The sequence below is a fragment of the Serinus canaria genome, chromosome 20 (assembly GCF_022539315.1).
Source record: "Serinus canaria isolate serCan28SL12 chromosome 20, serCan2020, whole genome shotgun sequence".
In the NCBI taxonomy this organism is placed as follows: Eukaryota; Metazoa; Chordata; class Aves; order Passeriformes; family Fringillidae; genus Serinus; species Serinus canaria.
In genome coordinates this window covers 10078208-10094771 of record NC_066333.1, presented here as the reverse complement: position 1 = coordinate 10094771, position 16564 = coordinate 10078208, and the positions used below count along the sequence as shown (strand labels likewise).

At 49.2% G+C, this 16564-nt stretch overlaps 1 protein-coding gene across 3 annotated transcripts in view; it reads right to left on the bottom strand.

The window, feature by feature from the left end:
* The window catches only part of LAMA5 (laminin subunit alpha 5), an 85286-nt gene that overhangs the window by 49046 nt on the left and 19676 nt on the right, over positions 1-16564 (bottom strand). For all 3 annotated transcript variants that reach the window (XM_030233299.2, XM_050982103.1, XM_050982104.1), the window contains exon 3: positions 2123-2240. In XM_030233299.2, the coding sequence (XP_030089159.2) occupies positions 2123-2240 (118 nt within the window). The remainder of the gene's footprint in view (positions 1-2122; positions 2241-16564) is intronic.

Here is a 16564-nt window from a genome sequence, read left to right as displayed (position 1 = left end):
CAGGATGCACAGCCCAAGGAGCTACTCAGGAAACCCAAAGGACTCCTCCAGTTGTTGCAAAACCTGCACAGGCATGTGAGCCAGGAGCTGGGCATTCTGAGCTAAACCAGAGCAACCCAACGGCCACAAACTCGAGCAGTGCTTTAAGGTAACAGACTGGGACAGAGCCTCACCCAGCAGTCACACCCGCGCACACCCAGACACACTCAGGCACACCCACTCACACTCAGGCACACTAGGGCACACTCGGGAACACCTAGTCACACTCAGGCACACTCACGCACACCCAGTCACACTCGGGCACACTAGGGCACACTCAGGAACACCTAGTCAGACTCAGGCACACTCACGCACACCCAGTCACACTTGGGCACATCCAGACACACTCAGGCACACCCGCTCACACTCGGGAACACCCACTCACACCCGGGCACACTCACGCACACCCACTCACACTCAGGCACACCCAGTCATACTAGGGCACACTCGGGAACACATAGTCACACTCATGCACACTCGGGCACACCCAGTCACACTCGGACACACCCACTCACACTCGGGCACACTCACGCGCACTCAGTCACCCTCGGGCACACCCGTGCACACTCGGTCACACCCATGCACACTCGCTCACTTAGTCCCACCCTGTGGGAGGAGAGAGAGGCGAGGTGCCCAAAAGCACCCTGGCACCTCCCGTGATGGGCAGCTCGAGGGACAGTGCTGAGCCACCCCTGGCAAGGCTCACTGGCTGCTCTGCATTTCTGCCACTGGCTTTTAACCCTGGTACTGACCTGGCAGTGTGTTATTAGACCACCTACTGAATTCCCTATGATAAAAATAAACCTCTGCAGAGGACTTCTTGGGCTTGCAAATCTGGCAGGTTTTGGAGCAGCCACCTCTTTACTTCCATGGGAATTTTCCACTGGGCTGTGTCACTGCATCTCCCTTCTCCAGGGGAGGGGTAACAGGGCCTGATGTTTTGGGAGGGAAGGGAACTCCAGATGTTGCAGCACTGACACTACAGACAGGAACACACCAGTGGGGCAGGAGCTCCAGACCATGCAGGAACACGACTGTAATGGGCCCCAAGAGAGGCTTCAGAGCTGGCAGAGAAATTGTCAGAGATTACAGAAAAAAGCAAAGCAGGAATTTGACAGCAGTAATTCCCCACCAGCACACAGCAGAGAGAAAAACATCCGCCCCAGAGAGCAGCTACCACGCTAAGGCAACACAGGGTAATACATCTGCAGCTCCTTCTTGCACAAGGAGAGGCCAGAAACTCAAAGCACAGCCTGACAGGTAAGCCAGAAATATGAGCCTTTAGGGACAGCCCAGGGCAAGGCCTCTGAGTGCTCCCAAGTCCTTTCTTGCCAGGTTTTAAGCTCTGGCTGTAGATCTTAACTCACATCTTCTCCCAATTACCACTGCTGCTTCTGGGAGGAGCTGGTGGTTAACAAGTTCCTCGTATCCGGCTACCCCACAGACCCTCTGGGAGAAGAGTTTTGTAGAACCAGCTGTTTCTTAAGGTTTTAATCAGAGAACTGGGAAGCCAAATGCACAGGCTGGATCTCCCTTCCAGCCAGCTGTCTCTGATCCCACCTTGCACAGCAGCAGGACAGCAGTTCCCTGCCCTGCACAGGCTGGATCCAATCTCCGGTACTGATAAGCACAAGGGGATGTTTTCTGCATCCAGACTTTTCTGTGATAGCAGCCACTTGGAAGTGAGCTGCTGCTTGGCTTCTGGAGGAGCCGAAATACAGCCTGGGATGGTACAGGGACGAGACTGAGAGAGGAGGGCAGGGAGGAGATAAGAAATCTCACCTGCAGACCTAGAGCAACAACACCCAACTGCAGACACTGGTGCCAACTTTGGCACACCCTACATGTCATGACAATTTTTTAAAAAAGTACATTTAGTACCAGAGAGTAAAATAATTCTCTTGTCCTGAGGAGCATTTAACCTTTAACTCTTGCAGCCTAACTGGGCAGATGAAACAGAAGACACGTGCTGCATGACTGCAGTGACTCAGGACCAGCTCCAAACCCAACCTTGTATTTGCAGAGTTATCTGCAGCACAGCCTCACTCCCTGGCACTGAACTGCAGCCCCCTGTCATACTCACAGGCAAAATACTGCCAGGGCTCATAGGTGAGGCCAAAATCAGTCGATCGCTCCAGCACCCAGAGGTCAGGACGAGGGGAATTGGCAAACTTGATCAGGACATACGCTACGTGGAAGAGCTGAAAGAAAGAACACAGAGTTAGCTGGCTGCTGGAGGCATCCTGAAAAGCAGAGAGAACTTCTTGGGATCCAAGTGGAATAAATGAGCTGGCACTTTGCAGCTCCTGCTGCTCCCAGGCAGCCTGTGGAGCGAAATCCTCCGTATCTAAAGGGATGGTGATACGACACGGCTGCTGCAGAGCAGATTAGGGAGCTCAGCTCCCCCTGAATGCAAACACAGCTCAGACTTTGTGGCTGCAGGCTGTGCTCAGGTTGTGCTGGGAGACACCTCAGGCTTAGGCTGAGCAGGCTGCATTACAAGCCAGCTACAGTGCTGCCCTGGGGACTTGGCTTTTGGGCTCTGTGTGGGGTAACAGGCGACACACTGGCCAGGGAACATCCAACTGCACCTTGCAGACACTACCACAAAATCCTTCTTTTTGTTTTTTTTAAGGCATTCCACATACCAGCCCTGCTTCACCAACAAAACCTGTGTTTGGAAGCCTGTTTCAGAAAAACCCCAGCACAGGTCCTCTTGCCCAGGTGCCACAGGGAGGGGAGAGCAGGAGACCCACTTGGCTCCAGCACAGCTCCAGCACGGGGCTGCTCCCATTTGTCTGGACACTGACATGTGCACACACACTCCTGCCAAGTATAAAATAAACCTAGTCTTTCAAGAGCTCCAATGTCAGTGCTAGAGAGAAACAAAAGCCCCAACAGAATTTCCCTTCCCCGGCTGGCACAGGCTCGCTCCAAGAATCCCCACTCCATCATCCTGTCACAAAGTGATATTTAAAGGCAAATAAAGTTCTCTTATCAGAGGAAATTCCTAATGTCAAAAACAACCCAAAAGGGAGTTTAGTGCTTGAAAAGCAGAGATTTATAGCCCAGGAGTCCCTCCTCATGCAGAGCTGGGGCTGTATGAGCATACACCCCCCTGAAGACTGACAAGTATCCAGAGGGACATTTCTGCAAGGGGAGGAGAAGGACGGCTCTGTGCCCATCTCAGCCATGCAGGAGCCAGAACAGCAGCCAGCACCCCAGCCCTGCCCTGGCCACACACATCACCAAGCCAGAGGACACTCATTAATAATAACATGCCTCCAAAACAGCCCTGACAATCCACAGATTGGGCAAGAACAGAAGAAACAAGAAAGAGGCATTTAAATCTACCGAGCCATCTATAAAGCACAGATCTTGCTGGGGTCAGTCAGACCAGGGGTCTGCTGGTGAGCAGATATGGAGCAAGAGGATGTGGGCAGCCCTGAGGACTGGCACCAGCTCAGTTCCCCCCTCAGCAGGACATTCAGGCCAAAACCTCCTCAGGAGACTCCCAAATGTTCCTCTAGCTCTGGGGCAGTCTCTCCCCCACTAACCAGGGGGATTGGTGTGGTTCCCACTGCAGGCTGGTGGCACCTGGAAACACACCTGGGTTTAGGCTAAGGAGGCTTGAGAGAGATGCTTGGGGAGGAGTGAGCCAGATCCAGCTGGGAAATCCACATGAGGATAAAGCACAGGGGGTCAGAGGCTGTTCTCCAGCAGGGAATGGGCAGGAGGGTGGGATTTGTCACCACTCTCTGGGTTTGCACTGCTGAAGACTGGTGCCATCCAGAATAAAGAAACCAAAGCAGTCACCCAACTCAGTTCTCTGCTGCCAAAAGACTTTCAAGCCTAGCCAAGGGGGAAACAGGCATCCTTTTCAAAAAGTGAGGGAAAACAGACCTCAGTGCTGCCCTAGTTCCCCTCTGCAGCATACGTGCTGTCAAGGCAGACAAGGCTAGGCTTTTTTGGAGGAGCAGCTTTTTCTGCCAGCTTACCCTCTCAGCAGAGCTGCTATTTGATAGGGAAGCCCAAGAGGCTTCAGCTCAGGCAGCTGCTTTCTCTGCAGGACCAGTTCTCACAGCTCAACATCTGCCTCTTGGCATGGGAACAGGGCTGAACACCAGCCTGTGAAGTGACACCTTCCCTCTGCTCTAAACCCCCCTCCAGCTTTATTCCACAGGGAATAAATGAATGCTCCAGCTGGAATCAAGCACTGCCTGTAACTGCACAAAACTCCCTGTGGCTCAAAAATACCTGTACATGTTCTGGCCTCAGGCACAGAGGGTTCTCTGCTCTGAATGAACAGCAAACACAAATTCAGAAATGTGAGGTACATCCCTCTCTTCTGCCTTTCTTTTTGTGAAGCCAATAATGAATTTACTGCCAGTAAATCCCACAGAATTTTTAGGGGGTCCTGCTCTTTGTTCATCAGCTTTATGCTGGAACAGAGTGTTCCTAATTAAATGTGCTGGAGTCCAACTCCTCACAGCTTCTGGTTCTCAGAAGTCCCCTCCCTCTGGAGAGCATGGATTACCAGGCAGGCAAATTGGGGCAGCTTTTGCCCAAACAGTGAAATCTGACATAAAACCAAGCCTCGGGCTCAGTGATTCACCCAGTGAAAACAACAGCCAGAACAAACCCAGTGCTGCTGGTTGCAAACTCAGGTACAAGTGGGACAGGGCAGGGCAGGGTTGGGCAGGCACAGGCTCTGGGCCCCTCTGAGCCCTCTCCTGCTGGAAGAAGGAGGTAGGGATGGTTTCAGAGCATTTTGAGTCATGGGAGACACACAAATTGTTGATAAAACAGTGTCCCTGCCTGCTGGGAGCTCTCTGAAAGGCCAGTCCCAGCCCCACTGCCAGGGTCAGATGTCCAGGCCCAGGGCTGGCACAGCTTTTATCTCCCATCCCTGCTTTCCACAGCAAAGCACAAGAACCTCTGGGTTCTTGCTGGATATGTCTGGATCATCTGCAATACCTCAGCCAAAAGACAGGGCAGATATCTGCTCTCAAAGCTAAACACAGTTCCTCTCTCCATACCCAAATCCATTTCCAGCACTGCTGTTACTGCTGCTGAATTTTATTCCAGTTGTGACCACAGTCTTGGGACACAAATAAACCAGCCAGCCCTGCACAACCACTCCCCTTCCAGCATGGAAGGGTCATTCCTAATGGAGCACAGAAAATATTCAGGAGTCTGTGACCACAGTGACCCCAAACCTGGAACAAGACCCACGTCCTGGTATTCAGGGGGATTTTTGTCCAGTCTGGTGAGTCCCCTGCCCCTCCATCCAACATTATCTTGCAGATTATCACAGCCTGGCCAGAAAAAGTAACAGCAAATTGCCTGTTTCCAGTGCATCTGCTGAGAAAACTCAGATGCAAAGATGGAGCAGTAGCTCTAAAAATAGAGCTGGCAGAAAAGCCAGACTTTTCATTCCATGTTTAGTTCTAGTACAGTTCTGCCCAACCAATATTGCAAGAGAAATGGTTGGATTTTTTTCAAAGTCTTTATTTAGCTCCTATTATCAGTCAGATGAATAAAAACCACTATATGCTCTCAGCCACTTCAGACATTTTCTTCCCTTCTTCATGGAGAAAAGAGGTGAAACACCAGCCCTGATGCTCACACTTGTCTTCAGGCACGCAGATCCCTTATTTTCCCTACCTCTGAAAACATGCCAGGTACAGCTCAACCTTTGACCAGCCTCTGGAATTCCATAAAACGACCTTCCAGCCAGGAAATTCTGACACTACTTTAATTAGCAACCAGATTTCTTTGAAAATAGTAACATCTCTGCATGGAGCTGGTGTTGCTGTTAGTGGTTTTGAAGCAAGTTTCCTTAGTAACAATCTCTTGCAGCTGCCCCAGTGCCTGGAAGGATGGAGCAAGAGCCAGAGCCAGGGGGGGAAGATGGAGATGAGAGCATTTCCTCTGTGTCCCACATTCCATCCATTTGTGCCTTTAGATGGTGGGCAGCTTGATCCAGCACCAAAATACCATTAAAATATAATAAATACCATTAAAGTATAATCCTGATTACTGCCCAGTGTGTGACAGTGCAAAGACTTAAGGAGTAAAAACAGATTCCAGAGAGTCAAGAGAAACTCAGCTGCTTTTGGAGCAGCACTTTCTCTGTCCATTGTTCATCCATCCTTCTGTGTAAGCAGCACATGATGAAAAACTCTCCCATTTCTTCTCTATTCCTTCCCTGGAGACACTGATTTCACTTTTCCAGCTCTGGGAGGTACGTGTGGGAAGAAGAAAAAAAGGCTGGATGAGGTTTGTATCCTGTGCTGCTTTGGTGAGGCAGTTCTGGGGAAGTCTCACTGATATTAAAAGGCACCTCAAAGCCACACAGAAACATTCAATAACCAAAATAAATCCTCACATTGTTCAAACATTGACAACTACATTTTCACCAGCAGCAAGAGGGGCTCTTTCTGGTTGTGGGATTAGAAGGTCTGAGCAGGCTGTGCTGGCTGGGAGGCAGACCCAGCTCTGCTCCCAGACCCTGCAGGAGGAATTTACACAGCAAACCACTCGCTAATTTTCCACAGGACAGATTTATTACCTTTGGCATTGACTTATGAAAATAGCACCACGTAAAACAAAGCAGTTCATCTCTCCCTGACCACTGCTCCAGCCCCCTGTGGAGGGTGTGTGTGCAGAGCATTTCCAGCACTGCTCATCCCTGCTGGGCATTTCCTGGGAGGGTGGGAAGGACCTGCTGAGCCATGCCAGGGCACAGGCAGTAACTCCCACTGTTTAGGAGCACATGCAAAATCTAGTGGCAGGAAAAGCATAAAAAGAACTGCTATGGAAAGTGTGGGGAAGCGTTAATTTAATTTTCCCCTCTTTCAAAAATCAAATGATTTTACTCCCTCCCAAGCTCATCCAGCCCATCAGGCACTGCCTGGTCCATCCCTGCAGCCACAAGCCCACCTGGAAAACGTGGAGATGGCAGAGCCTGGATGGGGTTATCAATCCACAGTGGCAGGGAAAAGCAGCTCTCAGAGAGCACAGGTCACCTCTGTCCACAGCCCAGGCTGCTCTGCTGCCATTGATCAGCCTTGGAAACACTCAGCAGCACTGGCACCACAGCACTGGCAGCAGCTACAGCTAATAAGGTGTCTTTTTGTGCACCTTTTATCCCCACAAACAAACATGCAGGAGGTGGAAAAGCCCCGGAAAGGCAGAGAGCTTCTGCCTCACTTTGAATTTCTCTAGGTCAGTGATCTGCCCCTTTTGCATCCTTTGCCTGTAATCATTTATTCTCATGGAAGCAGTGAATTTACTCATTAACAACTTGACTGTCCCCCTGCTGAGCTTCTGCAGTCCTACAGCAGATTTATTTCTCCTCACCCCATCCATCAAAATCCTTTAATAAAATCTCTCACGTTTAGTGTGTGCCTACTTTTTATTTTCAATCACACAAGAACTGCTTCAACCCTTGCAGGCAGCAAACAAAGGTGCTTCCCCTCCAAGTGGGCACGGCTCTTTATCCAGTCATTTTTCTATAAAATACTCAAGTGCCTGAGAGCAAACAAACCCCAAGTACAAAAGCACAAAAGTCTGTGTTTGAAAGAGGGGTGTGCACTGAAATATGCTTTGCCCCCATTTTGCTCTTTTCCTCACAGCAGCTCCTGGCTTGCTCTTGTATGTCTGTGTCTCAAATCCTCACTCCTAAAAATTATGTTTTTCCAAGTTATTAATGGAGGATTACAAGGTTCTGAATGAGAAGGTTCCCTATGCTGGTATCTCAAGATTTTGACAGCCAGGCTTTAGAAACAACCAGCCATCCCTTTCACCAAGGGGGAAGGACAGAGGTGCAAAGTGGCAGCTATTAAACACCTCGGTAGGGCAGGGAAGAGAGAATCCATTGAGAATCCATTTTGCACTAACCTTTTTTCAAGTTTTTCTCTCAAAACTCTGGGGTTTTATTGAGAGAGATCAAAGAAAACACTCTCCATGAAGCCACAGATTCAGAGCTACCAGCCAGCGTGAAACCTGCTCCGTGCCATAACAAGCAGCAGCAGCAACCCAATACTTTAAGATGTTATTTTCTAAACAGTGCCTGTTCCCTTCCTAAGCAGCTTGGCTTAGATGAACAGCTGATGGAGCATTTTCCACAAAGGATTTTTTTTCTTTAAACACCACTTCTGAGAAGGATTTGGCTCGCCCACCGATTTCACACACAGCGCTGCTTTATCTTCACAGCATCCTCCTGTGCAAGTTGTCCTTCCCCTGCCAGTGCCACACACACCTCCTGCCAAAGATCCTTGGGGGACTAAATCTGCAGCACTTGGCACATGGCAGGGCAGAGCAGTGCCATCCCTTGTGGCCTGCACAGTGCTCAGGATCTGGATAGCCAGGTTTTGGAAGTGCCCTCCAACAGGGCAGCAGCAAGAGCCTGACTGGCAGCAGGTTCAGCCAGCTGGCACTAAGGAGAGGCACAGAGGAACATCCTGTTAAATCCCTGCCCAGCTGGAGCTGCAGACAGCAAATGCCACACAGCTACAGGTGCAGCATCCAGGGATGCTGACACACCAACCTGGTCAAACACAAGTCTGTGCTTAAACCCCAGGTGGGGATCAGCCCTTGGTGTGTGCCCAGCAGCCACCCAAAGGTCACCCCAGTAACCAGAGGCATCACAGAAGAGCAAAACTGGTCAGGCCAGAGGGGGATGGCTGGAATTCCTTGGGATGAGGCTTCAGTCACTGACAGAGAAGGACTTTGCCCACCACAGCCTCTCACTGCCCAGGAGGAGATTCCTGCACTTGACTGACATGGAACTTGGCAACTTCCTCGGTTGCTGGGCAAAGTGTTAAGTAACCCATTAAAGACAAGCCTTAAATATTTGTCTTTTAGCCCAAAGATGAGCTACCACACCCTCAGGGAATGGCTACCTGGACTCCCCTGTCCTGGGCACCTTGTAAGGCGTGCAAGCATTGGTGTGCAAGGCCAGCTCAGCCCAGGAGCTGACTGAGCCCAGAGAATGTGCAGAGGGTCAGGTGCCTCCACCAGGATTTCCACCCTCTCCAGTTGCTTTAATCCTCCTGCAAACACCATCAGAAACCCAGCACAGAGGTGGCTGTAAAGAGGCCCTTAAAACTTCCTGGTGCTGCAGAGATAAGACGTGTAACTACATTCAGGATTTCAGACTATTTACCTTGAGGTGTCAATTGTCCTTGATGGTTAAATGCTTCTAGGAAGCTTCTGGGAATGTTTGGTTGGGGTTTTTTTTAGGAGTGGGGTGTTCTGGGAAAATATGTGAATTAATAATTAGCTGGCAGGATTAGTGGCAGGTCATAGCAGGGTCTTCCTCCCAATAAAATATAGTATTGCATGAGAAGGATAAGGAAAAAAGTGACTCAAAGGAAAAAAAAATCCTCTTCTACAGAGACACAAAATGCCCTAATGGCCCTCACTGTAAGAGCAACGTGCAGAAATGAAAAAGCCAAAACTCCTGCAAGCAGCTTCAGGCAGACAGCTGAGCAATAAGCAGGTGTTCCAGGAAGACTTGGTATTCTAGAGGAATTTAACAGCTAAATAAATCCAGCCACCTACTTCATGAGAGAGAAAAAACCTCCACATAGCTCTCAAGGCTGATTTTTGAGGGGCCTTAATGATCCTCCCTTAAACTAACAGGAATTTGAGACTAATTTTAGCAAAATGAAAACTACACCATAGCAGAAACTCGTAATCCCAGAACTTACAGGAAAAAAAAAAGTGCCTTCCTATAAATAGAAAAAGTGGGGAATTCCAGCTTGTTAATACTAACTGGTGTGTTTGCAGCCTAAGTCTGAAATTGCTAAGAAAAAGGCTGACTTGAGGGATGTCATCTGACTGCAGTTATTTGAGACTGTGAGAAGCAGAGTCTCTTCAGGGAGCTGTCACTCCACACACCAGGGGAGTGGGGTTTTTGTAACTAATGGGAAAGAACTGACTCAGCTTTTCATGCCAGACAGACTTTGAAAGGAAATAAACAAATCTCCTTGGAGTGCCCCATTGTGCCATGGTAAATTCTACACCAGGAACACATCTCTGCCCTGGAAGGAGATGAGCAACCCCTGTGCCCAGGATGAAGGGCTCAGTACCTCACACTGAGCTCAGCATGGCACTGATCTGGAAATGAACCTTTTAAGTCCATCTGGGTCATCCTCCAGTGTTCACATGGACAACACCCTCAAGAGTGGCTGATCCCAGTGCTGCCTTTGCTCAGGGGACAATCTCACTCCTGTGTTTCAGGGACATCAGCTGGGTGCTTTGTGAAGAAGACTCAAACAACAGACAGGAGACACGAAGGAGAGGATAGCACTACCACAACCTCTTCCCATGTGGCTAAAAAACCTGATCTATCCATTAGTTCTTGGGGAGAAAGTGCAGATTTGGAGACAAACCCATCCCTCTTCCCTTCCCCAGTGCCTGGCCATGGTGCTGGGAGGAGAGCCCAGCCCAGGCCCTTCCTTACTGCCAAGCTGTCCCAGCAGCTGTGGGTATTGTCTGTAATACCCTGGGCATCTGCTGCTGGGACAGAGAGGAACAGGCTCCAAGTCAAGAGCTGTAATACTTTTAGCAACCACAGCCCTGCCTGGTACCTCCTGTTTATCAGTGTGCAGTCTGACAGGGTAGAGACGATGACCTTGAGCACAAGGAAAAGAATTCCATTAAAACCCCACGTTCATTCCTCTACCTGCCAAAGACATCACCACCATGAGAGGATTTCACCCAGAGTTCATCAGTCACTGCTGCTCATCTGTTTCCTCAGAGAATGACTGAACAGCTCTGGGTTAATTTGGTTTAAGTGTTCCCCCAGCTGCCTGCGTGCTGACACACAGGGAGCAGTGTCCACAGTCACGGATTGTTTGCTTTTAAAACATATAGGAGGAATCCATGGCTCTGGCAGAGAGTGTGATGGAACCAAGCCATGAAACCAGGGCACATTCCAGAGCCAGATGTATGGGCACAGCTGTGACAGAGCACAGCTCAGAGCCTCTGCTGTGCTCAGGTCTTCTCCTCCTTCTCCCTGAAAGGAGGCACAGTGCTCTTCTCACACCTCCCAGTCCCACCACAGCACAGCCTGCAAGGTACAAGCCACTCGTGCCCTTATAAATAAAACTCTGGGTGAAGCCTCCATGGATTTGCCTCCCCCAAGCTGAAGCTCCCACACGACCAAGCAGGAATTTCAGCCTGCAAGGGCCAAAATTCCGCAATTTCCTCCAAACAGCTATTCACTAAAAAATCTGGTCTGACCTTTTGTATCACTTCACTTCTTCTGCTCTGCAATTAAAAAGTGGCAGAGCCAGGACATCGATTTGTGCATTTGTTTCTGTATGGAACCAGCGTGGGCTGCTGGGGATTTGGGAGTAATGAGGCAGATCTGTGTGGCAGATTATGTGGCACCTACACTGTACTGCTGGTGTCTGAACTTATCAAAGCCTGTCTGTGGGTAAATTACACCCCAATAAAGATGGGGAGCCCACAAATATGGAACCCCCATGGGCGTTTCAAGCCAAGCAAGGAAACTGGCAGATTAAGAAAGGAGTCTGCCTGGCTCTCAGTTTGGGTTCAACCTCAGAACTGAGTTCCTGAGAGTTGTAATACTCAGCAATTTTCAAAACCATCTTTCAAGAAAGGATTTTTGTTTGAACATGTCTGAAACCCCCCGGAGCCAGTGTAACCCTGCAACCAGTTCCTGCAGCTCACTGTATCTCCCCATCATCACTCTGCCTTCAACACCTCCCAAACCCAGGCATTTAGAGACAGAAATGCAATGCAGACAGGAAGGAGACCTCTCTCCACAGGGTTAGCAGAACCCTAATGATCTAACACCAACAAGCTGGGGTGGGAGGGTGCAAAATCAAGACAGAATGCACAGTGATTAATTTCTCCTCCTTGTAGAAGTGTCAGATACCACAAGATGGATTCATGGAACAAGAATGCAGGGGAGGAAAAGCTGAGGAGGGTACATGAGAAACCTTTTGCTTTAGGCCAGGTATTAACAGCAAAATCCTTTAAATGGACCAATATTTAAAAAAATTAGTGAAGTAACAGATATGACGTCATACAGCTCTGAACATAATGAACTTGTATCAAACAGTGGTCCCAGTTAAACTAAAAGCTGTCTCAGGTACCTCACAAGCCAATGCTGTGCAGAGCAGCTGGTGGGAAAAGTAATCATCCTGAGCAGCCAAAAGTTCAAATTTCCTTGAACTTTCTGCTCAGCCAATTCACTCATATTCTCTGAAGTACATTATCTCTGCTGGCATGGCTTACTCCAGCCTTTCATTGTTGTCTTATCTCCAGCCTCTTCCTGCCCCAGCTTCAAAAAGAACACAGAGCATCACAGAACAATATGAATGAGCTAAAAAAAAATTTTATATAAATATATATATACACACCAGCCCAAAATCTTCATCAACCAGGCTACCCAGCACACTTGGAGAGGCAGGAGGGGGTTTTGCATGAAGAGATGAGGAGAAATGATCTCTCCTGGCTGATGAGGACAGGGTAACTACAAAACTTCCCCAGACCAACCTATTTGCAGCCCATCAGTAACATCAAGCTAGGCAGCATCCACTGGGACCAGAGGAGCAGGGAAAAAGGCAAACACATCTCAGGTATGTTTGTGCCAGCAATATAAACTATGGTCCATTCTGGGGTATGATGGACCAAAGCAGCTTATCTACAACTCACAGGGCAAACTTTTTGGACAGCAAGCCTGTAAGCAGTTGGTTCCTGCAGTTGTGTTTGTGAGAGTGCACTGAGAAGGGTTTCCCAGGAGCTGGAGAAAACAACCTTCTCTGCCTGGCTGAGGAGAACGTGTCCCAGAGAAGACCTTTTCCTTGGACAACATCCATGCATGAGAAATCCCCACGCATGTCAGACCAGCAAGACACATCCCTGGTGGTGGGCAGCCCCCTCCTGACAGCACAGCAGGATCCACACATCTGCACAGACCCAGAACAGCAGTCAGGCACCCAAGAGATGCCTCAGAACACACCTGAGCCTCTCTACAACGTCCAGGACAACAGGTCCCACAGCTCTTCTCATCTGCCAGTTAAAAAAAAAAAAAACCAAAAAGATGAAAGACAAAAACAAACCAAAAAGCCCCAAACTGCCTGGTCCCAGCACCTCCCACACAGTCCAGGGCTTGTGAGTCACAGCCACATCACATCCCAGGCTGCTGCTATGGGATTTTTGCACAAACCTATCTGCCCAGGAAGAGCACAGTTATGACACCAGAGGAGACTGGAGACCAGCACAATCTCCCAAGATAAGGCTTGGCTGTGGTGAAAGGAAATTGGCTGCTCTGTTTCAAAGCAGAGCTCCCTGGTGAGCACCTTTGTGCACAGCCTGCCTCTCCTCCCAGCCCTGTGCGTCAGCTCTGGACCCAGCAATAAATCCCTGGGGTGGGCTCTGGGCCAGCACAGGCAGCAGCAGGGAGGGCTGGGCTCTGCTGGGAGCTGCCCTCCCTGGCACCTGCTCAACTGGGCCCTTTAGACCCACTGCACATTTCCAGAGGCCACTGTGCCCCACCACTGAGTGCTCACTGAAGGAGCAAACCCAGGAGCCCCATCCATCAAAGGCTGATGCTAACGAGGAGCACAAACCAATTAGCAACCCCCAGCTGACTCATCAGGGGTTCCTGCATGTGCTGCAGGGTGTTCACCTACTCTGACTACACCAGAAGTCTCTTGAAAAGCAGCTTTGAGGTCATCCAGGCTATTCACATTTTGGGTTATTTTTAGGGCTCCAAATGATGTTGGGATATCCGGGAAGACTTCACAGATTTAGTCCCATTCCCACAGAGTTCAAGACCAAATTGCTCACAAACTCATTTTATCCTCAAGGGTTTTTTCTTAATGCTTGGCTTATACCCTCCTGCTTCTACTGGTATGTTAATTAGTTAAAAAACCCCCAACTTATTAAGCATTATTTCAAAGTGAAAATATGCTGCAGTTTTTTGTGGTCAAAGCAGATATTTCAAAGCATTTCCCACATTGGGAATAAAGGTCTAGAATATCTGAAAAGTCCCATCTTGCCTTTCCCATTACTTTTGAGCTGTTGCCACAGAAAATGTGAGAAACAAAAAGAATGGAATAATTTTTAAAGTTACAGAGGCAGGATAGAGCACAGCAGGCGATTTAGAATCCAGGTTGGGCTTTGTAGAGATGGCAAGTACAACACCAACAGTTGTGTTACAGGAGTAACTTGCCCAACATTCCCATTTGGATACCTGTGCCTCCTTACACTCCCCAGAGGCCACATGGGCTGCTTGTGAGCTGCCCATCCCAGGGGCAGAACAGGGATCACAGCAGAGACCCGGGAGAATTCCCAACCCTGGGAATCAACCTCCTTCCCCCAGCCACTGGGCTGCTCCTGCCTTTCCTGTCCAAGAAATACTGCAGATCTATTGTCCAGCTCAGCTCTTTCCCTTTTGGGACTCATGCTGGCTCTTACTCCTTCAAATTTTGATCAGCCCACAGCATTTTTGATATTTTTTCCTTTCACACTTCAGATGATCATCTGCAGCATCAGTTGCTGCTGTTCTGCTCCCAGGAGTCCTTGATGGATGCACCCTGGTTACAACACCACTTCCATGATTTAGGCTGCTGTTACCATCAATGACAACTCCCATCTCCATCTTTTCCTAGAAAATCCCCTCACATCTGGGCACTGTCACAGCTCTCCCTGGCATCACCATCCCCTGGCACCTCCAAGCTGGATGCAGGGACTAGAGACAAATTCCTGCAGAGGCCCAAATTTATCTCCTCTAACCCTATGCACCTTCTTGACCAAAGAGGAAAGTAAGTGCCAAACTTTGGCAACTCAACTACCTAAGATGAGCTGGAACGAGTGCTGGATGATATCCTGCAATTCTCTACTTTGTGGAAGTGCCCAGGCAATGCTGGCCAGGACCACTAGAAGCAAGCTGGAGCATCCTTGCTAGGACCAAGCCAATATTGGCAAGGACAGAGTAATCCACAGAACAGGAATTCATCCCTCCTCCTCTTAATCCAAAATAGCCCCATTGCTGGCTCATCAGGCTCAGCCCAGAACTCAACTGCTTTGGGGTCAGATGAGGAGAAAGGAATGGTAGGAGGCAGCTGTAAGTGGCAGGGCTGGAAAGTTAATGCAAAGGGGCTGCTAAGGATTGCTGCTGATTTCTGCTGTGGGGCTTGGTTCTGAAGGCAGAACAAGGCACCATAATCCAATAAAGTGACTGTGCACAGCCTGGGGACAGCTGAATCCCTGCCCCGTCCATCACACTGCTGCTGGATCCCCACAGCAGCCATCTCTGCTGCCCAGAGACCAAACCACACTAACTCACTTGTCCACAGCAGATTATGTTGTGGAATATTTATTGCCTCCCTGATAGAAGAAAGAAACATTTCTCTCTTGGACATAATGAAGAACACATTTCCAGCACTTAACAGCTGGAAGCTGGAAAGGTGGCCAAAGAAAATCCCTAACTATTTTTTTTTTCCCCTTTAAAGTAAGCATCTGGAAAGCTAATTTCTGGGGAAGAGGAACCTTCCTAAATCAATCCAGGGAAAGAGTCAAACTTGGTCACAATTTACAGGCAGGGGCTGATAAGATCATATTGTGAGTGTGATATCAACAGCATGGTTTTTGTCTGCCCCTGTCAGCTTGACTCCAAGAGGATGAAGAAATGCTGTTTTTATTTAATGAAATGCAGCAACTCACACTGGCAGAGATTTTCAGTATGGTTTTGATCATCCACTGAAATATCAGGGAGTTTTTAAATCTCCATCCCACATTACTGCAGCTGATACATTCTGCGTGATGCTGACAAGTTCCCAACCCCTCGGGATGACAAGCGAGGTCCCTCCACTCCCTCAGCCCCAAAGTGTCCCTGGGACCAACTCCTCCAGCCTGTGTCAGCATGAACACAGGGAATACCAACTGGCACATGTTCTTGCAAGCAAAACACTGCTCTGCCCAGCAGAGCCTCACACTAACCCATCCAAAGGATGACAGGGTCCCTGTTCCTCTCCTTGCATATTAACACCATTAATCATTACATCCTGAGCACTGAGGTCTGGAGGCAGACATTGATGATGCTGCAGGGTTAAACATTATCTGCCAGGGAAGCCCTGTGCCATGGCTGGTTCACCACCTAAAGCTGATGCCAGGCTGCCCAAATCTGCCTCTGCTCCAGGCCACAGAAGGTGCTGCTGGATGGGCACTCCCCAAGCCAGTGCTCCTTGCCCCCACAGCTCAGCACAGCCCTGCTCTGCACACACTGAGGGCTCTTCCCAGAAGCACAAACAGCTGATGAGAACAGAAATGCTCCGCTTTGGATGAGATGTCTGGGAAAATGTTTCTCCTCCAACTTTCATGACAGGTTCAAATTCTTTCAGAGGGAGGGCTAATGTGGGTTGTTTTTAAACAGGAGCTGTGTTATTGTAACCAATAACAGGAAATTGATAGCTGGCAGTGTGGTGGGACACAAGGCAGTCCCCCTGGAGCAGGCAGGCTGCTGACTGTCCCCAGC